Source organism: Oryx dammah, unplaced genomic scaffold, assembly GCF_014754425.2.
Source record: "Oryx dammah isolate SB20612 unplaced genomic scaffold, SCBI_Odam_1.1 HiC_scaffold_26, whole genome shotgun sequence".
NCBI lineage: Eukaryota > Metazoa > Chordata > Mammalia > Artiodactyla > Bovidae > Oryx > Oryx dammah.
This window is the reverse complement of record NW_024070210.1, coordinates 51561509-51586388: the sequence shown is the minus strand read 5'-3', so window position 1 is coordinate 51586388 and position 24880 is coordinate 51561509. Positions and strand designations below refer to the sequence as shown.

At 39.5% G+C, this 24880-nt stretch overlaps 1 protein-coding gene across 1 annotated transcript in view; it reads left to right on the top strand.

Annotated features, from left to right (window-relative positions):
• MYO1E (myosin IE) overlaps positions 1-24880 on the top strand; it is a 215323-nt gene that overhangs the window by 108524 nt on the left and 81919 nt on the right. The window contains exons 4-6 of the mRNA XM_040226636.1: positions 2210-2304; positions 18025-18112; positions 22168-22257. Of these exons, the coding sequence (XP_040082570.1) occupies positions 2210-2304; positions 18025-18112; positions 22168-22257 (273 nt within the window). The remainder of the gene's footprint in view (positions 1-2209; positions 2305-18024; positions 18113-22167; positions 22258-24880) is intronic.

Below are 24880 nucleotides of genomic sequence, written 5' to 3'. Positions count from 1 at the left end.
GGCAGGGTGGATGGAAGCGCTGTGTATTCGTGCTGTTTCTTTCCAGTTCTCTGAAAAGCGTTCTTATATGAGTCCCTTTTAGACCATTCATCTTTTGAAGAGTTCTTTTTAAAGAAATGCCCTAGAATTTTAAAAAATATATTTATTTTTAACTGCTGATGGCAACAGAATGTTGCAAAATTGGTATTTACTTAGTGCCAGGTCCTATGTTTATATTTGCAACAATAATAAAGCAGCCCTGGATGCTGGCTGTGTATTACTATGCATGACTATTTCACAGATGAGGAAACGGAGGCTCATAGAGGTAAAGTAATTGAATCTGTTGAGTGTTGGAGCTAGGAATTGAAGTCAGGTCTCAGTGACTTTGAGGGGTTTTCAGGCAAGGGCAGAATCAGGTAGAGGAAATGGCTTCCCTACAGTTTTCATCATGCATGCTCAGTAGCTTCAGTTGTGTCTGGCTCTTTGCGACCCTATGGACCATAGCCCACCAGGCTGCTCTGTCCAAGGGATTCTCCAGGCAAGAATAATGGAGTGGGTTGCCATGCCCTCCTCCAGGGATAATTCTCATCAGTAGCTGAAAAATACCTTGAGCCCAGAGATGAGAAACCCGTTGGAAAAATAGTGATACATAGAGGTCAAGTATAACTAGTTAAGTGGCTTTGAGGCCTTACCGGCCAATGACTTGCCCACTCCTTTCCCTCCACTACTCACAGCTTTCACTCCACTCTATTTCCATTTTTTTATTTTTGGCTGTGCCATGTGCCATGTGAGGTCTTAATTCCCTGACCAGGCATTGAACCTGTGTCCCTGGCAGTGAATGCATAGAGTCTTAACCACTGGACTGGCAGGGAAATCCCTTGTTCTCTTCCCTTTTCCTCTATTTCCAGAGATGTATTAAGTGTAATCGTGAATGAGCATCCTGCAGTCCCATCCCTTGACTGTGAAATGAAGGCAGGAATGACATATTTTTGTCCCTATATAGAATTATCTAGCTCAACAGTCTCAGGAATGAGTTTTAGACCTCATTGAGCAGTTTCCCTCCTGGGGCCCCTATTCACACATAGGGAGCCATGGGAGCTGGATACATTGGTGCTTAACTTGGGTGCAGACATCAAAGCAGTCACCCCTCCTCCTCGTCACTCAGCTCTGATCCGCCAGAGCTTGTGATGAGTGGCCATTTCTGGGGCAGGCCCCTTATGATATAGTAAGTTGTTGTATAATAAGATTCAGAGTTGGGGTGCAGTACATTCTACTTTACCTCTGTGTTTCACTAACCTTTTCTAATTACTTTCCCATGAGACGTAGATACCATGGACCTTGTTATCCCCACTGTAGAGATGGGGACCAGAGAAGGGAAGACAGAGTCTAAATGTCTTCTCACTCTGGATGTGACTTTCTTCTCACTCTCCTATGTTACACAGTCTTAAATTTAAGGGATGTTCTTTCTCCAGCTTTCCACCATATGAAGTGTTTTTCTTTTTAGTGACTTTGGTGGGAGTGGTAGAAGTGGTGCCAAGAAACAGAAGAAAGCAGGGCTGAAGTCGTCCTGACACAGTGAATTTACTGGTGGATTTATATTATGCATAGCTCAGATATCCCATGAGACTCAAGTACAAACCCACTCTCTTGGTGTGCTAGGAATTTTTGTTTTTCCATGTTGAGATGGAACAAACTGGTCAATCCTGTTTATCCCTCTAAAGAACCACACCTCCTGCCTTCTTCTTATGGAAAATAAGTTTTTTTCCTTTTATTCTAATAGTGTGGGTTTCCTCTAGGGTCCCAAGATCTCCAACTTGCCTCTTAGGGAAAAAAAAATAATGTAGAAATTCTGATTTAGGACAGGTCAGATCCAGGTTTTTAGTAGGCCTCTCCTAAGACCTGTTGCCCAAATACCTTTCAGAGACCTTTACAAATGGAATGTGGCCTGCAGAGGCGTGCTGCGGGTAAAAGAGCGTGGTGTTGGAGTACCTAAAGACCGTGGGTCACGTCTGAAGGCTGAATCACTCATAGGCCCACAGAAAAGTCCTTCCAAATTCCTTCCATCTTCATTGTGTTAGGGGTACCTCCTCAGGACCTTGGCAACTTTATGATTCTTGTATTACGCAGCCTTTAAGACGGGGACTATACAGTGGCATGTTCATTTCCAAAGGAAGAGAAGAAATGTGTTGCTCTTGTCTGACCATGGTTTTGTTTTGTTTTGCTTTTCTAGGCACAGTATGAGAACCCACCACATATCTATGCTCTTGCAGATAATATGTACAGAAATATGATAATTGACAGAGAGAACCAGTGTGTCATCATCAGGTATGGGAAAGAACAGTTTTGGGTCCAGGGAACCCAAGACCATGCTGTGCATAGGATGCTGTCAACATAGAAACATAGAAACATCTTTTGACATAGAAGTGCTTTTGTAATAGTTGCTCATTTCAGAGTCTGGTTAATGTATCTGAGTAACAAGTAGCCTGTTAGCTTTGCCTTGGTGTCTTTTATAACTTCAAATCATAAAGCTTCGGACTTCCATGAGGTTGCTTTTTGTACCCATGTCACTTGAAGCATTAAGGCTTTAGAGCACATGGTTCTAGCTCAGTCTTTCTCTGATTGTCATCAGGCCTGGAAATAAAAATCTCAAGACACTTCCCCTCCCATTTTGGATTGTACTGTGGTTTTACTCTGAATTGGAGATCCTTTATGTTACAAGTATAGTAAGCATGTGTCACTGTTTTGTCAGCTGGAGTCCTTTTTTCTAGGTCCTTTTTCCGTAATATTTCAAGTTTGAACTTTTTTGGTTTTTTTTTTTTGTTGTTGTTATTTGCTTTTAATTTTCTGAAGGCATTACTGGTCAAAGCCAGCATTAGGCATCCACAGCTATATTTTGCAATCCTTTTAACCTGACCCAGCTCTGAGTCTTTGCTGGCTTGAAGTGCTTTTACAGTTTTGTATACTGTTACAAACATTTTCAAACATACAGAAAACACAAGCAATCCATATTTCTATCACTTAGAACTTGGCAGTTATTAACATTTTGTTATTTTTGTTCATCTTTTTAGTGCTTTAATTTTTTAATTCTTAATTTTTCTAATGAAAATTAAAGGAAAAAATCCTATTTGTAATTTACAAGCATACACAAAATTATGAAAAGTATTATAATAAGCCCTGTGTATCTGTCATCTACTTTGTACATTTATTAATATATGGCCAACCCTGTTTTACCTAGTCCTCCCACTCTGCCCCCCACTTGATTCAATCCTAGGTAGAAAATAATTTCATTTGTCAATAATTCAGGGTATACCTCTAAAAGACTATTCTTATCACAACTGAAAAAAATGAGTAATTCCTTCAGTATGATCTAATATTATCGGTATTCCAATTCCACGATTGTCTTATAAATTTTTTTTTTTACAGTTGATTTGTTTTTATTTGGGTTTCAAAGGCTCATGTTTCATACTTAGCTGTGTATCTCTCAGGTCTTATAATCGTTAATACTTCTCTCTTATTCTTTTTGTTTTCTTGGTGTTTATTCGTTAAAGAAAAAGGTTTGTCCTGTAGAACTTTCTGCCATCTGGTAATAGCTAGTTGCCTCCCATGACTTTGCATTGTCCCCTATATTTCCTGTAAATTGACAGGCTTTGAAAGCTTGATTAGGTTCAGTTTCAATTTTTTAGCAAAAATGCTCCATCACTGATGCCTTGCACTTAATGCCTGTTTGGCTAACTGTTTGTGATGTTCAGATTTCCATTGAGTCCATCCATTATAAATTCTCATTTCACAATCATTTAATTAATGGTTGGAAAATAATTTTCTAATTGTATTCCTTCTATATTAATTTATTAATTTGAGTTTTCATTTGTTTATAATAAAATACCATCTAGATGGGAAAATTGGATAAAAAGCTTGACTTGTTATTTTCATTTACTAATTTTTGAAGCAATAAGTTGATACCCTAGCAGCCCCCCAAGTATAATGTTTTTGTTTTAAGTACCATTCTATACTGGTGGGTTTTAAATACCTTACCTGTTTAACTACATTGCAGCTTTTCTTTTAGGTTCAAATAGTCCTAACTTTGGCTTGTGAGAGTCCTTTGTATTGGCTTCTTTGTCCCTTTGATATGACTCCAGTAGTCTTTGATAGTTTTCTTGTGTAAGATGTTCCAGGCTTATCTTGTACGTTTTCTGCCAAGCCTTAGGTTCAGCCATGTCATCAGAAAGCCCTGGCTCATTTTAATGGGAAACAGTATTTAGAGACCATCAATCTACTGATGAAGAGTGCTCACTGCTGTGTGTTAATGGTGCTTCTTGTTCTTTTCAGAGGACAAAAGCAAGGAATATGAACTTTTTAAGAAAAATATGAAACATCAATTCACACTGATAATGTCCAGTTTATTTGTAAGATTATAGAGTTTTTATTTATTTGGATTTTATATTTGAATGCCATTTCTCTTATTCTGAAAACCTTGGTTCCTGATGATATTGTTGGAATTATTTGTGCTATACTATGTCTGTGCATAAAATTATAAATAAATAAGTATATACTTATACTTAAATAAGTATATATTTACAAAAGATATATTGCACAGTAAATAATGGGGTAAAGCAAATAAATAATTCTATTAATGCTCTAAGATAACAATACCAACATTATTTGTAGCAATACTATTTCACTTTTAAATTTCTTTGTTCTTTTATCTCCTTAGGATGTACAGTCAAAATACTGGATTTTAAAAGTCACTTAACATAATACTTTTCTGTGTCATTAACATGCCAATTTGACCTACAGTTAGGTTCCTGTATTTCATTTTGGATTTTAGAAGTTTAAATTTTTCATTTTAATTTTGTTTTAAAATTGTTTACTTACATGGCTCCAAAGTCAAAACTATAAAACACTGAGGCATTTTAAAATACAGACTTCATGATATTTTATCTCAAAATATTTTCTAATTTAGCCCCAGTACCATTATCACAACTAAATAATAAATAAGCAATCCACATTTAAATTTCTCTAATTGTTGCAAACATGTCCTTTCTTGCCAGTTAATGTAAATCAAGGAACACTGGCTGCATGTGGTAATAAGTCACTTTTTTAGTCTTACCAGAGTTCTTTTCTCCCATTTTTTTTTTTTCCCATTGACTTAGTTAAGAGAACAACCCAGTTTTCCTATAGACACCTTTTAGATTGGTCCAGTTGCTTCCTCATGGTCTCATTTCTCTACTTCCTTCAATTTTCTGTAAATTGAAAGTTAGATCTAAATTCTTAATTAGCTTCAGGCTAAGCCTTTTGGAAGGAACACTTGTGTGTTGATGAGTCTGGTTGCTGAATTGGAAATGCTTCTGTTTGTTCCCAAGTGGAAGTCACTGGCCAGTAGAGAGGTGGGACATGTTTCTTGGCTCAGGTTAAATGAGAGAGGATAGGATGAGTTTTCTAACATATTCCCTTGCCCTTTCTCCTTCCTTCTGGGCCCCTAGGAAGTTGAGAAGAAAAGGAATGGTCTTGTTGCATGAGTTTCATCAGTTTGGAGCTGCTTCCATTTTCCCTAGTTCACCTTTCTCCCTCTCTCGGATCTCCTCAGTTGGTCCTACAGGAGACACTTGCTCTGGCAGGACATGTGCCTACTTCTAGAAGCCTTCTTTTCAGTGTTCAGGTGGCAAAGACTTGCAGGCCCTGCTGCTCCAGGGAGTTCTACTGCTGTCTCTGTGCTGGGAGGACAGAGCTGCTTTGACCTCTGACGTTAACCACCCAAGTCAGGCCAGACTTCACATGTGAAAGGCACAATTCTCCATGAGACACCAGCTGCAGGTTGCGAGGTTCCCACCACCTCCTTGGTTTCATTACTGCAACAACTCACAAAAGTCACGAGAGCCCTGGACTTATGGTTACAGTTTTATTAGAGCAAGAGGATACAAAACAGAACCAGGAAAAAGTAGAGACACAAGGGCAAGGTCTAGGAGGGGTCCAGATGTGCGGCTTCCAGGCTTCCTCCCCCCATGGAGCCATGGACAGTGTTATGTCCTTCCAGGTATGGTGTGGGAACTGACAATACTATTGCCGACTAGAAAGTTCACCTGGGCCTTTGGTGTCCAGAGGTTTTATCTGGGCTCAGTCATATACTGCCTGCATGACTGACCGGTAGCCTCCACCCCTCCTGAAGACTTGGGCTAATATGTGTAGTCTCCATGTCCTCCAGGAATCACAACTTAGATGCAGCTTTCCAAATCTCTTCTCGTAAACCTTTGTCCAGTTCCCAAATCTCCCAGGCAAATAGAGACTCTCTTGTCAGGAAGGATGTTTCAGGGCCCTAGAGAATTACCTCCCAAAAGCCTGACCTCTCTCTGTGTTAATTCTATATTACCCAAGAGCTGTGCTTTGTCTGCTTTGAGATAGTAGCTTTGCTACCTCTGGCATGCCATTGTTCACTCTCACCCACTCTGTGATCCGGGGCAGCAAATTCAACAGTTGTCTGGCCCTCTCTTCCTTGTGAGTGAACTGATTCACTTCTGAGGTCTCTGAGGTTTGGGAGTTTGGAACCCTTTCTTCCAAATAATGCTCAGGGAACTGGAAGGCAGAGGAATGCTGTTCTGGGTAGAGAAACCCAAGTTTGCAGCCATGACATGGCAGAGCTGGGTGTGGCTTCGGCCAGGGCTCCTGCCTGAATGCATTTGTGAACAGAAAACAAAACTAGCCTTCCTGGAGGCTGGAAAAGAAGTCTGCTCCTTATGCAAAGGGCTTCTGCCATACCTGGAGAGCCTAGGAATTTTTAGTATCATTTAATTAGAAAATTAAAAATTAATGATGAGCTAATCTTTCTTGTGTTCCTTTTAGACTTTGACCTTCCGATTTCCCTGCTATATGACCTTATCCACATGATGAAATGAATACCCTTTATTTTTTACTTATCTATTTTTAATTTTAAAATAAATTATTCATTTTTTTAAAAATCTGATTTATTAAACATTTTATTAAATAATGCATGTATATAAATATTTTTTGTTTAATGCATTTCACTTTAGAGAGAAATATTTGGGATTTCCGTGACAATACATATTTTATGCATTTTTAAATCTCACTATAGAAGAAAATGAAATGAAGACCAGATACATTTACAGTAAAGAAGTATTTTAAAAGAAAATTATATTCAAGTAACAAGAAAAATTTTGTTTTTAAAATTAATTTATTTATTTTAATTGGAGGCTAATTACAATATTGTAGTAGTTTTTGCCATACATTGACATGAATCAGTCATGGGTATACATGTGTTCCCCATCCTGAACCCCCATCCCACCTCCCTCCCCTACGATTTTTTTTAAATTGGAGTGTGATTGACCCACAGCACTATGTTAGATCCAGATGCATAGCATAGTGATTCAGTATTTCTGTACATTACAAAGTGAGAGCCATAAAATACACACTCTTAGATGGGACAATGCTGTACATAGAACCAATATTATCAGTTCCTCCCAATCTTATGTTTTCTAAAGAGGTGAATGCAGTGATAGGATGGACTGGCAGCTGATTATTTCTGGACAGAAATCAGTGTAACAGATTGAATTTTATTTTTATTTATTTTAAAAGGTTTCTGGCTGCACTGGGTCTTCGTTGCTGTGCTTGGGCTCGTCTCTTGGAGGGTTACTCTCTAGTCACAGTGCACAGGCTTCTCACTGTGGTGGCTTCTCTTGAGCCCAGCTCTCGGCACGTGGGCTTCAGTAGTTATGCACATGGACTCACCAGTTGCAGCTTGCAGCCTCCCGCGCACAGGCTCAGTAGTTGTGGCGCACAGGCTTAGTTGTTCCGAGACATGTAGAATCTTCCCAGACCATGGAGAGAACCCATGTCCCCTGCATTAGCAATGGAATTCTTAACCCCTGAACCACCAGAAAATTCCCTGAACGATCAGAAAAGCAAATTGAATTTTAAGAGAGAGAAATCAAGAAAGAAGACAGGCTGTTTTGTCAAGCAGAGACCTCCATCTAAGTCTTGGCTTTGAGTTTGTTTTTTTAAGGTGAAGTATAGTTGATGTACAGTAATATATACATATATAGGTATATAGTGATTTACAATATTTAAAGGTTATACAGTTACTATAAAATATTGGCTATATTCCTGTATTGTACAATATATCCTTGTAGCGTACTTTGTACATACCATTTGTACCCCTTGATTCTCCTACCGCATCTTTCCCCTCCCCACTTCCCACTGACCCACTAGTTTGTTCTCTTTGTGAGTCTCTTTTTTGTTACATTTACTAGTTTTTTGTGTCTATTAGATTCCACATGTACGTGAGATCGTACAGTATTTGTCTTTGTGTGACTTATTTCACTTAGCATGATGCTCTCCAAGTCTGTCCATGTTGCTGCAAAGACACAACTTCATTCTTTTTGTGTTGCTGAGTAGGATTGCACTGTGTGTGTGTACCACATCTTCTTTATCCATTCATCTGTTGACAGACACTTAGGTTGTTTCTGTGTCTTGGCAGTTTTAAATAATGCTGCAGTAACCATTGGAATACATGCATCTTTTTATCTTTCTCTAATTGATGGTATATCTATATATGTGTGTTAGTTGCTCAGTCGTGTTCCACTGTTTGTGGCCCCGTGGACTGTGGCCCACCAGGCATCTCCATCCATGGGATTCTCCAGGCAAGAGTACTGGAGTGGGTTGCCATTTCCTTCCTCCATATATATATATATGGTTTCCCTGGCAGCTGGTAAAGAATCTGCCTGCAATGCAGGAGACACTCCTGGGTTGGGAAGATCCGCTGGAGAAGGGATAGGCTACACACACCAGTATTCTTGGGCTTTCCTCATGGCTCAGCTGGTAAAGAATCCACCTGCAATGCGGGAGACCTGGGCTCGATCCCTGGGTTAGGAAGATACCCTAGAGAAGGGAACGGCTACCCACTTCAGTATTCTGGCCTGGAGAATTCCATGGACTGTATAGTCCATGAGGTCACAAAGAGTCAGAGATGACTGAGTGACTTTCACTTTACTTCACTTCATATGTATATATACACACACAGATAGACATACATATGTATACATACACACAGGAATGGAATTATGGAATTGCTGGGTCATTCTATTAGAGTAGTTCTATTTTTAGCTTTTTGGAAAATCTCCATACTGTTTTCCACAGTGGTTGCACCAACCTACATATCCATCAGCAGCGTACGAGGGTTCCCTTTTCTCCACGTCCTTGCCAACACTTGTTATTTGTGTTCTCTTTGATGACGGCCATTCTGACAGGTGTGAGGTGACATCTCATTGTGTTTCTCATCTGCATTCCCCTGATGATTAGTGATGTGGAGTATCTTTTCATGTTCCTGTTGGCCATCTGCATTTCCTCTTTGGAAAAGCATCTATTCCGTTCTTCTTCCTATTTTTTAAATTGGGTTGTCTGTTTTTTTGATGTTGAGTTCTATGAGCTGTTTCTGTCTCTCACCCAGATTGCTCTCCCTGTCTGGAGTTACTTTCCCAGCCAAGGCTGTTCTCATCGACTTCAACCCAGTGATTCTTCATCCTTTGAATTTCAGTAGCAGTTCATATACCTCTAATTTTCCACCTATTTAATATATGTTTTTTAATTGTATTGAAGTATAGTTGGTTTACAGTGTTGTGTTAATTTCTGTTCTACAGCAGAGTGATATTAAAAAATATATCCTTTTAAAAAATATTATTTTCCATTATGGTTTATCACAGGATATTGAATATAGTTCCCTGTGCTATACAGTAGGACCTTATTGTTTATCCATCCTATTTATACTAGTTTGCATCTGTTAACCCTAAACCTCCAATCTTTCCCGCCCCCACCTCCCTTCCCTCTTGGCAACCACGTCTGTTCTCTGTATCTGTGAGTCTGTTTCTGTTCCGTAGATATGTTCATTTGTGTCATATGTCAGATTCCACATGAGAGTGATATCATATAGTATTCTCTTTCTGACTTCACTTAGTGTGATACTCTCTAGGTCCATCCACGTTGCTTCAGATGACATTATTTCATCCTTTTTATGGCTGAGGAATATGCCATTGTGTGTGTGTGTGTTCACAGACATACTTGCACATCTTCTTTATCAATTCTGTTGATGCATACTTGTTGCCATAGTGCTGCTAAGAACATAGGGGTTCACATTTCTTTTAGAATTATGATTTTCTTTGGATATCTATCCAGGAGTAGGATTGCTGGATCATATGGTAACTCTATTTTTAGTTTTTTAGGTTACCTCCATACTCTTCTCCATAGTTGCTACACCAATTTATATTCCCACCACCAGTATAGGAAGGTTCCTTTTTCTGCACACCTTCTCCAGCATTTGTTACCTGTAGCCTTTTTAAATGATGGCCATTCTGATCAGTGTGAGGGGGTACCCCGTTGTAGTTTTGACTTGCATTTCTCTAATAATTAGCAATGATGAACATCTTTTCACATGTCTGTTGACCATGTGTATGTGTTCTTTGGAGACGTGTTTGTTTAGGTCTTCTGCCCATTTTTCAGTTGGGTTGTTTGATTTTTTTTTAACATTGAGCTGCATGAGCTGTTTGTATATTTTGAAGATTAATCCCTTGTTGATCACATCGTTTGCAAATATTTTTTCCCAGTCTTTTTGTTTTATTTATGGTTTCCTTTGCTGTGCAAAAGCTCGTTAAGTTTGATTAGGTCACATTTGTTTATTTTTGTTTTTATTTCTATTGCCTTGAGAGACTGACCTAAGAAAACATTGGTACAATTTATGTCAGAGAATGTCATGCCTGTGTTCTCTACTAGGAGTTCTATACCACCTAGTTAATATTATCACTTTTTAAAATTCCATGCACTCATTTTCAGTAGTTTTTCAATCCTTGCTGACTAGAAATTTATGTTTCTCTGTTGCACATAATACATGTTTATCATTTTGAAGCTTGAAATAAGCTCTAAGTGCTGTTTGCATTTAGAAAAGGGAGAGATTGATTTGGACTGAAATAAATAGCAAAAGTGTCACCAAGGTGTTGGGATTTGGGTTGAATCTTCCATGTAGGATGGATGGAATGAAGAAAACATTGATGGCTTGACAAATTCTGAAGCCCAAACCATATAATGGGGAGAACATGAGGAGGACATCAGTGTGGTGGTTAAAGAAAATTTACATTGACGAATAGTCCTTATAAATTACTTGAGGGCCAGAAATGGGTCTCCCCCTTCTGTTTCTGTATGACAGCCATATGGCATTTGTGTAGTAATGCAAGATTGGTTGATTTGGGGAGATATGGTTGATTGAGTGACTTGTACCTCCTTGAATGACAGGCTGGGTAATCTACAGACAAGCTTTTGGGCCTCAGTGATGTCTTGCAGGCCTCTGAGTAGAGACATGCTACCACAGGAGGCTGGTTCACAAAGATGAGTCTATGGGTAGAAAAGAGATGGACTCTTGAGCAAATATGGAAGTCTAGATGTAAGATGATGAAGACCTGACCTGAGTTGGAAAGGCAAAGAGGAAACTGATGTGTGACCTTCCATAACCCTGTGAAGGAGTAAAGGAGTAGAAAGTGAATGTGGATCCCAGGCAGTGCCAACAGGAAGCTACAAATAGCTCCCTTAGTATCATCCCTTGTCAGTGATGACCACCTGAAGACACAGTTAGACACCTGTGAACCCAGGAAATGAGCAACCCAAATCTGCTTAGCCCAGTAGTCTTCTGTGCTCTGGAATCCAGAATTTGGATTTGTGTTTTAGAGTCATGCCTGTGGTAGCTTTGGACCTACTGGAGACATCTATGCAAATATATTTAATAAAATAATATGGGATGAGAAGGGAAAGTGACAAGTTTTTCTCTTATTCTCTACTATCACTGTATCAGACTAGACCTTGGCACTCTAGCCAGAGACATTTCTGCAGCCCTTGCCAACTGACTTCTGTAAAGACTTAATGGGATCTTGGAGAATATTTATGTGGCAGCTTTACTGCTGCCATCAAAATTGAATTCCTATCACTTTTGGCCTGCATCAGCTGTCCTAGTGCATTAAATATATATATGATGTTGATCTGAGAGCATCACATTTGGTGCAGTTTCTTTTTTTTTTGCCACATGGTGAGACTTGCAGGATCTGACTTCCGTGACTGGGGTTCAAACCCAGGCCCATGTCAGTGAAAGCATCCTAACCCCTGGATCACCAGGAAATTCCCCAGTTTCTAATATTTTTGCTTGAGATACTCTTAAGCAGCTGTTTTTATTCTGTCCTTAATGTATCTAACACCAGTTTGCAAAGTATTGTTAGATTGTATCCTGAACATGTGACAAAGAACTATTTTTTAAAGAACAAATAAAGACATGAGAGATGTTTTGAAGGCACATCGATAAGATTTAGTGGCTGAATTTGAGAATTTTCATAGAGGAAAAAGACAGTTCAGCAATCTTAGATTCAATAGTGACAATGTCTGCTTCAAGAAACATTTTGAGTTTGGAATCCCTAAGATTTGCAGGAGTAAAGATTAAAGACTTAAACAATTTAGAAAATTAGATCACTTCTGATATTTGACTTATGTCTTATCTCTGCTGTCTGCCTCAGCACTATCAAGTGTCTTGTGGATTCTCAAGCTGTCTTCCTGTCTTTGATGTATTTCAGGAGCCTTTTATTGTTAGCATTGGAACTCTTTCCAATTTCTTGTTTATCCCAGCACCAGCATCCTTAGAAACTCCCTGTCCCTCTGGCCTGGCTTTGGGAGGCCCAGTCATCTCACACCCTGACTATGGGATCTGTGTGAGGACTGCCCTCTGTCTGCAGTCTTGAAGAACTATGGCTCAAATTTATCCTTTTATCCCAGATTCCCTGAAAATCTTACCTACTTAAAGCGTGTTATTCAGGAAGCCCAACTCATTAACTAGTTTATATTTTATCTATAATCATAATAATAACCCCCTTTCAAGTACTTGCTCTGTATCTTAACATCCTTTATTTGTATCATTTACAACCTAGGAAACTAGATATTTGGGCTTCTGCTGGTGGCTCAGTGGTAAAGAATCCCCCCGCCAATGCAGGAGACGTGGATTTGATCCCTGGGTCGGGAAGATCCCCTGTAGAAAGAAATGGCAACCCACTCCAGTGTTCTTGCATGAGAAATCCCATGGACAGAGGAGCCTGGTGGGCTACAGTCCATTTGTCACCACCCATGGTAATGGGGTGCAGTGAAAAGGTCTCTGGTGTTGAGTCACGGGGCAAACTCGTTATTCTGTTCTGTAGAAACTGTGACTTCTGCAAGCCTCAGTTGCTTCATCTGCAAAATGGGGATTAATGTTGTTCAGTTGCTAAGTTGTATCTGACTCTTTATGACCCTGTGGCCTGTAGCATGCCAGGCTTCCCTGTCCTCCACTGAGGAATACAGGGAAAGTTGTTGAATAAGAAATACACATAAAAATTTTTTTTTAACTGTTAAGGAGTGATGTATTAAGATATCTGTTTTAATAAATAGTTCTTTTTACTGTAGTAACAGTAAAAGGAATTGTAGAGCTAACAAGTAGCTGAGCTGGGATTCAAACTTGATGTTCAGACTAAACACTGGGTTTTTCCTATTGCATCAGGCCTGGGCCAAGATGAGCATTGCCCTGGGGCCATTTTCTTGGCAGACTCTAGGTGATCATTTTGTCTGCTTGACAGTACTAATTGATTTGGAAGAAGTCAGTCTTATTTGTCCTCATGATGTTAATGAGTTTTTATCATTTTCTCAGTCATTTCTGCTTGATTTTGTATTTTATGCATTCAGCCATTGTATGTACTTGAGGCTTATATTTTTCAGTGTTACTACAGGCTCTGACAGATTATCACCCCCTTTCTCTCCAGCTCTGGAAAACTTCAGATAGGCAAACTAAAACTGCGAAATTTTACTTTACTTTCTAATCTCCTTTGGAACTTGTGTTATTTCTCATCTTCCGGATTCTTTTAGTCACTAATATGTCTATCCTTTATAACTCTAGAATTACAAAAATAATTTTAACTATCGCTATGTTTTTTACCCTTGGATTATACCTTCTGAAATAGGAATCAAGTTTAATAATAACATGTATATGTGTATACACACACACACACATATATAAAGTCAGGTCTAAGAAAGTAGGACCCAGTGGGGATTTTCGTAACTTCATTATCTTATCAGCCATTCATTCTAGATAGGAATGTCACCCTCTAATGCTTGCCTACTCACACATCCTCCCTCAGTCCCTCCCCTACCCAGCTAACTTGAGATGTAAGTAGTGTGACTTGACTTAGCTTATCAATTTCTTTAGGAATCTTTTCCTAATATGTACTCAGAAATCCCTAAAACTGTACCCATATCTCCATGGTGTTACCACAGCATCAGTATATTTGACCTCCCCTGGTGCAGTAGGCTCCTCTCATTCCAGGAGACCCATCTCATTCCAGCCCCAGCCAGCCCTTAGCATGAGGAGGCATTTAGTGCTTGTTGGGTAAACAAATGCACGTACGATTTCTGTTTAAAATTTTTATCCTTTATAAAGTGCAAATACCTGTAAAGTTGGCAGAGCGACATTTCAGTTACTTTAACTTGAACGGTTATAAGGGAACAAAAGCTAGTGTGGTAAGAACCAGAAGAAATTTTTTGAGACTAGCAAGGGGGGGCGATAGAATGGGTGACTACTTATTCTATGAGATGTCTCCCCTCAAAATAAGGCTGAGATATTTTTAAATTTGTTAGAATCAGTTGAAGTGAATTGAAAACACCATTCATTATTAAGCGAAGAATAACTTTCAGACTAAGAATAGCAATATAGTCTCTGAATCCAATTATTAGTATATCATTGTAAATAGTCCCCCTTCACCCTGAACATTCTTTCCATTTCTTTGATACTTTAGCAAATGTTTCCATTTCTATATTGAATGCACACAGAAACATTACATTATTTCCTCTTTGAATTGATGTTTCCTGTGAAGTCTGTCTTGACTTTGTTTTACATTTGTTTAGTGGATTCCCAGCCAGCAATGTAAGAACTAGGGGGTTTGTTAGAAACTTTTTCTAGGCCCGGTCCTTGGAGACTAGGATTCAGCAGGTCTGAAGACAGACCAGACATGGGCCCTTCTTTAAGTACTTTGAGGATTGTGGTAGGTGCTGGACTTAGGGACCACTGGGGCATTTTTCTAATTTTAAGGCGCATACACTTCTAGAGTATTTTTTGGTCCACTTTGAAAGTCCAGTGAAGGCAATTAAGAAAGGTTGCTTATAATCATAACCAGAGCAAATTGCTCTCATTGTTGTGAGATGCAAAGCAGATAATTTCAGGTATGCTATATAATCTTATACCTTCACATTCTTTTAATGTGGGTTTTTAGTCCAGGGAAAGAAAGTTTTTTCTCTCAAAGGGACAACATAATTACCGTTATATATATATTATAAGCTTCAAGTAATTATGTAACATTCCATTCTTATACCATATTCTGAGCAAAGTCCTGGCCTCTGATCAATAAAATTTCTTTTTATGGGTCTGTAAATTGAGACCAAGAAATGAAAATTCCGATCAGTGTTCAGCCAGACTAATTATTTTAAATCTTCTGAAAAATATCACAGTTACTGAGAATGTAGATGTTCTATTATTGTGCCCGGCCTACTTATATGAAACGAGCCACTTTCATTATTCTTCCTTTTTCTTTGCCTTTCAACAAAAGACACAAAGTATTTTATGTCTAATCACGGTATTAGCCAGAGAAAGAGTTGGGGCATCACTGTATGAAAGTGTACAGTAATTTTAATAGGATTTTTTTTTCTTTTCTCTTTCACATACACACAGCTTTCTCTAAGGAATTCTAAATATGAAAGTTGTTTACTTGTGACATAGTGAATAGTGAAGTCACTCAGTCGTGTCTGACTCTTTGCGACCCCGTGGACTGTAGCCTACCAGGCTCCTCCGTCCACGGGATTTCCCAGACAAGAGTACTGGAGTGGTTTGCCATTTCCTTGTGACATAGAACCTGGGTTCGATTCCTGGGTCGGGAAGATCCTCTGGAGAAGGAAATGGCAATCCACTCCAGCACTCTTGCCTGGAAAATCCCATGGACGGAGGAGCCTGATAGGCTACAGTCCATGGGGTCGCAAAGAGTCGGACACGGCTGAGTGACTTCACTTTCACTTGTGACATAGAAATAATCTAAAGAAATTAATTTTGTTGATTATCATTGTGATGTATAATCTCACTTTTTCTGGAAATGCTGTTTTTAAAAATATGAAATATGTGGTTAATCGCTTCTTCCAAAACTTTAAACATTAAGAGAAATTACATCAAAAGAAACAAGAGTTACCCAAAAAGCAGCTGCCCAACAAGTCAGAACTACTTTTTGCCTTGTTTCGCTGTGGTTCCTGTCCATACATTATTTTTGCATAGTTGTAAGCTGTCACAGGTGGTGTCTTCTCCTTATGTTGCCACTCAACATTAACTGCATTGCCTTTGAGTTGCCACATAGTTTTCTGTTCATTTTTTATGTCTGTGTGATATTATATGCGCTTCCCAGGGGGTGCTCGTGGTAAAGAACCACCTGCTGATGCAGGAGACATGATATGTGGGTAGGCTGGTGGTACCATTGTACTCTTGGACTTTCCAGTATTCTTAAATGTTCACGTTATTTACAACATTATAAAATGGAGTTTCATTGTTGATAAAACCTATGCTTCAAATGAGTGAGAGTGCATGTTTTGACCTTGGATCTGGGGTATAAATCTTCTGATCCATTTGAACAGATAACTTCCTCATGGCACTGAAATATTTATTATACCTACTTGTGCCTGTGAGTAAGCATGGCTTCTATAATCAGCGTGACACAGCATCCCAGGCTCACTGGCTTTCTACTTGCCGCCATATCTTATGAAATATCAGTTTGGTTTCCGTATTCATGTGACCTGGAGGTCAGGAACTGAATATTAGGATGCTGAATGAGTTTGTTGATGCAGTTAGACCTTTAGAGGGCCTCACAGAGGATGGTTCTCTCATTCTTTCCCATAATCTCTCTAATTAAACATATATTAGTCCAAAGAAATTCAAACACAAAAAATGTCATTTGAACTCACAGCACCCTCAATTTTTCATACTAAATTTCATCATTATTTTACACAATACAGAGTTTTTCCTCTAATTAATTCTATCATGCTAACACAAAGGCCACCTGTAGAGAGATGAGAAATCTGACTGACTTAAGCTTGTTTTGAATTGAGGTCGTCATCAATTCAAGGGGATTTTGAAGGAAGAAATGGGGTTTTTGAAGATCTGACTCTATGGTGCTAACAAAAGGCTTTCCCCATGCAGTAAGGCCACCAAGCGGAAGCAGTCTTTGTTATGCAGGATGTGATTAATATTACCTCATCATTTAATTTTAGAACTTGAAAATAAAGTTGCTTGCATCAGTTCTCAGTTCATGGCACATGGTTTGAAACCTGAGCATATCTACTTTTTTTTGTTTTTAATTAAGAAGAAATACATGATTACTAAAAGTATAGAAAATAATGAGCTGAAAGAAGGCTCCCAGGGTATATTTTCCTTTACCAAACCTCTGCTAGTCTTTTGTGGTTCTAGTTCTAGGCTTTTTTGTTTTTTTAATGTGATTTTTTACTTTACAGTTTTTCACATATAATTTGAATCTGATTTACTTCACAGCACATTACTTTATGTGCTTCATTCCCGCCCCTAGCCCCCCATGTTTACAGTCTTGCTGTCAGTTGTAATCTGTTTAGTCTATCCTTCTGGTGTTCTGTAATGTCCCTAATCATGTCTTCTGTTATTGGGCATTTAGGATGCTGGACAGTCTCTCCCATCACAGTGGTGATTAGCAGGCCCCCAGCCCACACACCATGTTAATAGTGATCATACAAGTCACAGAGGTAACCTGATCCTGCTGTGATTTAACTGTGATTAAATCACTGGTTGTGATTTAGTCTCAACCAGTTCTGTGATTTTATAACCGAGTTCCTTTTTCTTCTTCAGTTTTATTTGGGAGTGGGAGTCTTTTCAGGGGAGAGGGAGCTGGTCATGAGCCACTTCATAGGTGAGTCTTTTTGTCTTTCTTTCTTTAGTGGTGAAAGTGGTGCTGGAAAGACAGTGGCTGCCAAATACATCATGAGTTACATCTCCAGGGTGTCTGGGGGAGGCCCCAAAGTCCAGGTGAGTTGGTGCTGTGGCCCATTTTGAGACTTGGTGCTGGGCCAGAGGACAAGGCTCCATTTGCTGTTTGAAAGAGGTTTTTTCTTCCACAGAGAAGACACTGGTTTTATAACCAAGAAATTTGAAATCTGCAGAGAAATAGCATATTATGAGATGGAGATGCCTACTGTATAATTAATATTGTATACAGTCTAGGAAAAGGTTATAAATCCAAAAGGAAAATAAACACAGGGCATAAAAACCATCTCATAGAAAAGGAAATATAAATGACTCATAAAACACGTGGCTTCCCTGGTGGCTCAGCTGGTAAAGAATCCGCCTGCAATGCGGGAGACCTGGGTTCAATCCCTGGGCTGGGAAGATCCCCTGCAGAAGGGAAAGGCTACCCACTCCAGTATTCTGGACTGGAGAATTCCATGGGGTTGCAAAGAGTCAGACTCGACTAAGCGACTTTCATTCACTCAGAACATGAAAATATGCTCACTCCCAAGATAGTAAGAGAAATGCAAATTAAAACTACATTGAAAACTGTTTCTTAACTGTCAGAATAACACATTTTTTCTAGTGTTTAAACACTGTTGTTAAAAATATAGGGGCATTGGCCCTCTCACACATTACTAGTGGAACATGGACTAGTACACTTCTGTGGAGGACATGTCAGCAAGGTTTTTCAAACCTATAAGCAAACACCCTGGACTCATCAGTTCTGCTTGGGGGAATTTATCATTTAGGTGTCTTGAAATGTATGCAAAATGATACATGTATAAAGTTCTTTGATGTGGCATTTTTTGAGGATGGAGAAGACTAGAAACAAATGTTCATCAGTTGGTGACTGGGAAATAATTTGTGGTTCATAATAGACTAGAATATTATGCAACCATAAAAATGAAGCTTCATGTACTGATAAGGACTGATCTCCAAGATATATCATGAATTGCAAAAAGCAAAGCTCTGAATGTTGTATATAATGTGCTACCATTTGAAGAATAAAGAGCATGTATTTATAAAACATTTGTTTAGGTATGTATAACATAGCTCCAGACAGATACACATGAAATCGATAACAGTGATTTCTCCAGGAGGAAACTGGGAGACTAGGGGAGAGGTATTTCTCCATGTAGACCCTTGTGAACCTTTTATTTTTTATTTTATTGATAGGTAAGAGGTGGATTTATTTAGAAAGATATATACTCCATAGGCAGCATGCTGGCCATCTCAGGAAGTGAGAGTGGCTGTGAACATTTGATTTTTGAACCATGTGAATTCATCTCCCATTTTAAAAATTTGCAAAAATTTTAAAACACAGAAAGGAAAAAAAGAAAGAAGGATTAGAGTATTAACGGAAAACATTAGGAGAAGGGGGGAAACCCAGAAGAATGAGGACACAGGAGAGGGATAAAGAAAAGGATGGGCTTCCCTTGTAGCTCAGACAGCGAAGAATCTGCCTGCAATGCAGGAGACCCGGATTTGATCCCTGTGTCCCTGGAGAAGAGAATGGCAACCCACTCCAGTATTCTTGCCTAGTGAATTCCATGGACAGACCATGGGGTCGCAAAGAGTCGGACATGACTGATCAACTAACACACAGTATGGCAGAGAAGGGGCAGATTCAAGAGGACGGTATGAAGAAAGGGGCAGATGCAGCCTCACCTGTCTTTAGTTTACTCACTGTGGTAGTGAAAGCAGCATAAGCAGGACTGGGGAAGCCTGTCCCCAGAGAGCAGCGGATGATGGTGATGAAGGCTAAGGTCAGCAGGAGCTGCCCGAACTCACAGTACTCATCACTTGCACAGACCTCTGGGAACTTTTTTTAAATTAGAAGTCATGATCCAAGGTAGACTTTACCCTGAAGATTAATTTTTTAGTTGGAATCATTTAATATGATGTTATTGCCATAGTCAGCTGTAGACTTTAAAAAGACACATTGAAATTCTCTTCCTATGGCTTTGACTAAATCAATAGCATTCCATTCTGTCTTGGGGGATCAGAATGCTTCAGGCAGAGGCCAGTATTCCTTATATAGAGTAGAAAGGTCTTAGAGTGGCCTCCTTTACTGAATGAAAGGAAAATCTAGAGCAGCACCGTCCAATAGAAAGATGGTGGGTGTCACATGCATAATTTAAATTTTTGAGTAGTCACATAAAAAAAGTGAAAAGCAAAATGAAATTAACTTTTAAAATATATTTCAGTTAACCCACTATATCCCCAATACTATTTCAGCCTATAATTACTAATGAATTGATGAGATACTCTACATTGTTTTGCATCCTAAATCTTTGGACTCCAGTGTGTGTTCTCCACTTACAGCACATCACAGTTGGGATTGGCCATGTTGCATGGGCTCAGCAGCTTTCATGTTGGACAGCGAGTACAGCTCTAGGACTTAAATTGATGTGGTCCAGTCCATATGTTTTTCTCCATTTGTGTGACCATACCCTGTCTCTAGAAGATGGACCTGGAGCAAGAAATCCAGGATACTCTTTTGTGTGTGGGCTGCTCTTTTAAGTTGCTCTTTTCTCCCCCTGTATGCTTACCACATGCCACGAACTTCTGTTGGCCATCTTGATAGTGGATGGATGGATAGATGGAAGAATAGATAGATGGATACATGCAAAAGGTTTTCAGTTTAAAAGTCAGTAATTAAAGAGGGAAAGAAGAGCTTTTCTTTTTCTCTGTCCCTACAAGAAAGTGGAGTGTTGATAAATGGTGTAGGGATGTTTGGCCAGCAAACAACAAGTACAAAAGATTAACGAAGACCCACAAAGTCAAAATTATTTTACAAACAAAAGCAAATTTCATATAAATCCATGAGTTTTTTAAAGGAAAATAGGCTGCTTAGAAATACCTTTCTAAACTCTGAAATGGATTCCATGGAGGAACCACCCATAATTTGCTCTCTGTGCCCATTGCTAATGACACATGCCCAGTGGATGGAATTCCAGTTCTCATTGCTCTTCAGAATGTTCAGGGGGTTCCAGAGAAGCACTTTGGCTGTTGCAGAGTCAGCTAGTGGTTAGTGCCTTCATCTCGTCTGATTTGCTATGGACGATGACCTAGTGGCCCGACTGCAGACATCTAATGTTGATTTTTCTCTTCCTGTTTTCCTATGAGGACAATGATACAGAACTCTTGGCTTGAAATTAGTCAGTAGCTAAAGAGCACAAGCCAAAGACTTGTTATTTCTGGAACATGTTTAACCATAGCATGTGAATAATTAGAAGTACAAGGAATGACTCACTGGTTCAAAACCTTCTCCAACATCAACTCGTATCTGTTGAGCTGTCTTGCCCATGGGGTGTTTTGTACTTTTCAGTCTGACACTGAATTGGGGTATACGAAGACCAAATTCTTCCCCTCCAATAGGCCAGGAATTGTTCCACCCAATCCACTGTTGATCCTTGTTGCTCAAATGGGGCTCTGTACAGACAAAACCAGCAACACCAGGAACACCAAGGCTAGAAACGTGGACCCTTGGGCCTCACCTCAGACCTACTGAGTCAGTATTTGCATTTTAACGTGATTTCTACGTGATTCAGGCACATGAAAATTTGGGAAGCACAGGTCTGTGTGTCTGTAATGTTGTTAGGGGAGGAGACACTATTTAATTTCCCTCAAGGTAACGCTCATTTGCAGTGAAGAGGGGGATGCGATAGGTGGGGACAGAAGTTGAGTAGAAGAGGAGTAGTGATTAAGAATCTGGTCAGAAGACAAGGAGAGACCCCTTCTTATGCTCCCCGATATACCAGGGGGCACAGGATAAAGCTGCACCATCCAATCTGGAAACCCAGTCTGGGAACATTCATAGATTCCGATTCGTGGTGGCACCCTGGCTGCAGGGAATCCTGCATCAAGCCAGGGGAGCTGGAAGACACGACCACACCAGCAGGGCCAGGTCTGTTGAGAGGAAAGAGTAAATCCTCCGGAAATCCCAGGGACTTGGATTTGAGTCCTCTCACCCTCACCGTATTCAGGAGCCAGGTCCTCGGGCAAGTCTGGCCCTTCACTGCCGGGTAGGTGTTCACATCTTCCTAACTTTGGTCTTTCTGCTGTAACAGCACGTCAAGGACATCATCCTGCAGTCCAACCCACTGCTGGAGGCCTTCGGGAATGCCAAGACGGTCCGGAACAACAACTCCAGCCGATTTGTGAGTTTCTTTCCTGTGATAGAGAGTGTCACCTGATTGGTGTTGTTGACATTCCTGATTTAAGTTCTGTGTCCCCAAGGAAATAGGGGTTTTTCACACATTATCAGGAGGCCGCCTTTTTGAGCATTTTTTTTTTTAACTTTTCTCTAGTTGTGAACTGTCCGGCTTCAGTTCACCCTTTGACTAAAGTTCTTTTTGAGCCTTGGGGATATAAATAAGATAATTTTTGAAGCCAGTTCTCAACTTAAGTTGCCTTCCTAAGGAAAGTGGGAGTGTCAGCTTTGGTCTTGGAGAAGTTTCTTTGCTTTGGGCACTGGAGAAAAGGCCTTCCTTCCCAATTGAAGGACCCAGGTCTTGTCACCTTGTTTTGCTTTGTAGATCTGTGGACCCTGGAGGGGAACTTTGATCTGGCACCTTAGAGAGAAACTTCTTCCTGTCTGTTGGCCAGAAGGAGCTGACTGCTTACCCTGCTCCTCTTGGCTTTGTGTGTGTGTTTTTCACGTGTTCTTGTAACATACTGACATGCCAGAGTGACTGACCTGAGCCTACATGGTGCTCCTAACTGGCCTGCTTACCGAAAGTAATGAAAATATCAGCTGAATGCCTTGAATGCCTAGTTAGACGTTTTTCTGTCTGAATGTCTCCCGAGGGGGTAAACTGGAAGGCTGGCAAGGATGAATATGAATATACTCCCTTTGACAAAAAGCCACGTTTACAGAGAAGTGAATGTTTGCTCAGTAGCTTTGATTTATGTAGATTTTGTATCTTATCTCAACCATAGATTATGTCTGGCAGTAAAGCACTTAGGGAACCATCTGTGATGTGGATTCTGTTCCATTTTAAAATAAATAAGTGAGAATTTTGGAGAAAAGCAATTTCTTTTTTATCCTTCTGTTTTAGAAGGAAGCTTCTATTTCCAAGAGAATTCTTACTCAGTTTTCATGGAGTAATTGTTAAGCTCCCTGGTGAGTTTTATCTGTCAGAATTGCCCTTACTTTCCTCACTGTTTAACACTATTTGAACTATTACTCATTTGTTCTCTAGGTTTTCTGTTCAATGCCAGGGCTATGTTATCTTGACGTTTCTAGGTAATGAAACAGGAAAGAAGATGTGAATGAAATTTTCACTGGATCTTTTCTTCCCTGATTGTCAATGTCAATCTGCCTTTTATAAGGATTTGAGCAAATTTAACTCTCTAGCTACCCAACTTCCTCTTTTGCCTTCCTTACAGAGAAGAAAAGTAACCAAATCAATATTTCCCTTGATATTTCCAATATAAATTATTCTTTTGTCTTTGGACAAGAAGGCTATAGCAGTCAGTTTTTGTAAAGAAAAGCAAAAATACCCAGAATTTATTATTTTTCTGATAACAAAATTTCATATAACCCTGATGGAATGGTGAGAAAAGCGTACAGAAAGGTAGTACACACACACACACACACGGATACACACATATGCACACGGGCGTACACACAGCAGAATCTGATGGGGCATCAAAAGATGTGCTCATTAGTAACGAGAGAAATGTAAATTAAAACCATATATCATTTTCGGTCTCTCAGATGGTAAAACATTAAGGAGGAAGACACTGTTAGTTAAACTGACATCTTCTCCCAGGAGAGCAATTTGGCAGTTCTTATCAAAGTTTAAAATGCTCATTGTCTTTGACCCAACAATACTTTTAGGTTAGAATATCCATGTTCCCTGATAATAGTAATTTATTTTAAAAGATATCCATAATATATTAATTTTTTGAAAAGGTTATAGGACAATATCTATAATATGGTCCCATTTTTATTTTAAAATGCACTTTTATATAAAGCATAATTAAAGTATCTGCAGATCGATGTTTGAATATACTATTATAGTGATTAGTAGGAGGAGGTAGAAGTGCTTCAGGATGGGATTATGGGTAATTTTACTTCAAATGGACTTGCAGTGGGAATTATCAAAATTCATCTATTTCCACTTACAAATCTTTTCAAGTTTTAAGAACTGTATTATGAAATATTTCAAACACTATTTTAAAATAAAACAGTGAACGTTGAGGTACCCAGTACCTAATTTAAGAAGTAAAACATTACCATGAAATGAGGTTTCTTTTCATTTATGAATTAAAATATCATATCTTCTCTTTATATAGTTTCCTCCTTCCCTCAGGCTGCTTACAACAAAACTAAACTTTTTGATCTCTCATTATGGATTTTTGCTCTTTAAATTACAATTTTGAGTTGTGTATAAGCATTCCCATTACATTAGAGCAGTGATTCTCAAACTTGGCCACATATGAAAAACACCCAGGTGGACTTCCCTGGTGGTCCGATGGTTAAGAATCCACCTGCCAGTGCAGGGGACATTTGGTCCCAAATCTGGGAAGATCTCACATGCCGCGGAGCAACTGAGCCCATGTACTGCAACTCCTGAGCCTGAGCTCTACAGCTCGGGAGCCACAACCACTGAAGTCCACACACCCTAGGGCCTGTGCTCCCCAACAGAAGTCACTGCAACGAGAAGCCCTCACATCGCAACAGGAGAGCAGCGCATGCAGCGGTGACGATGACAGGAGAGCAGCACATGCAGCGGTGACGATGACAGGAGAGCAGCGCATGCAGCGGTGACGATG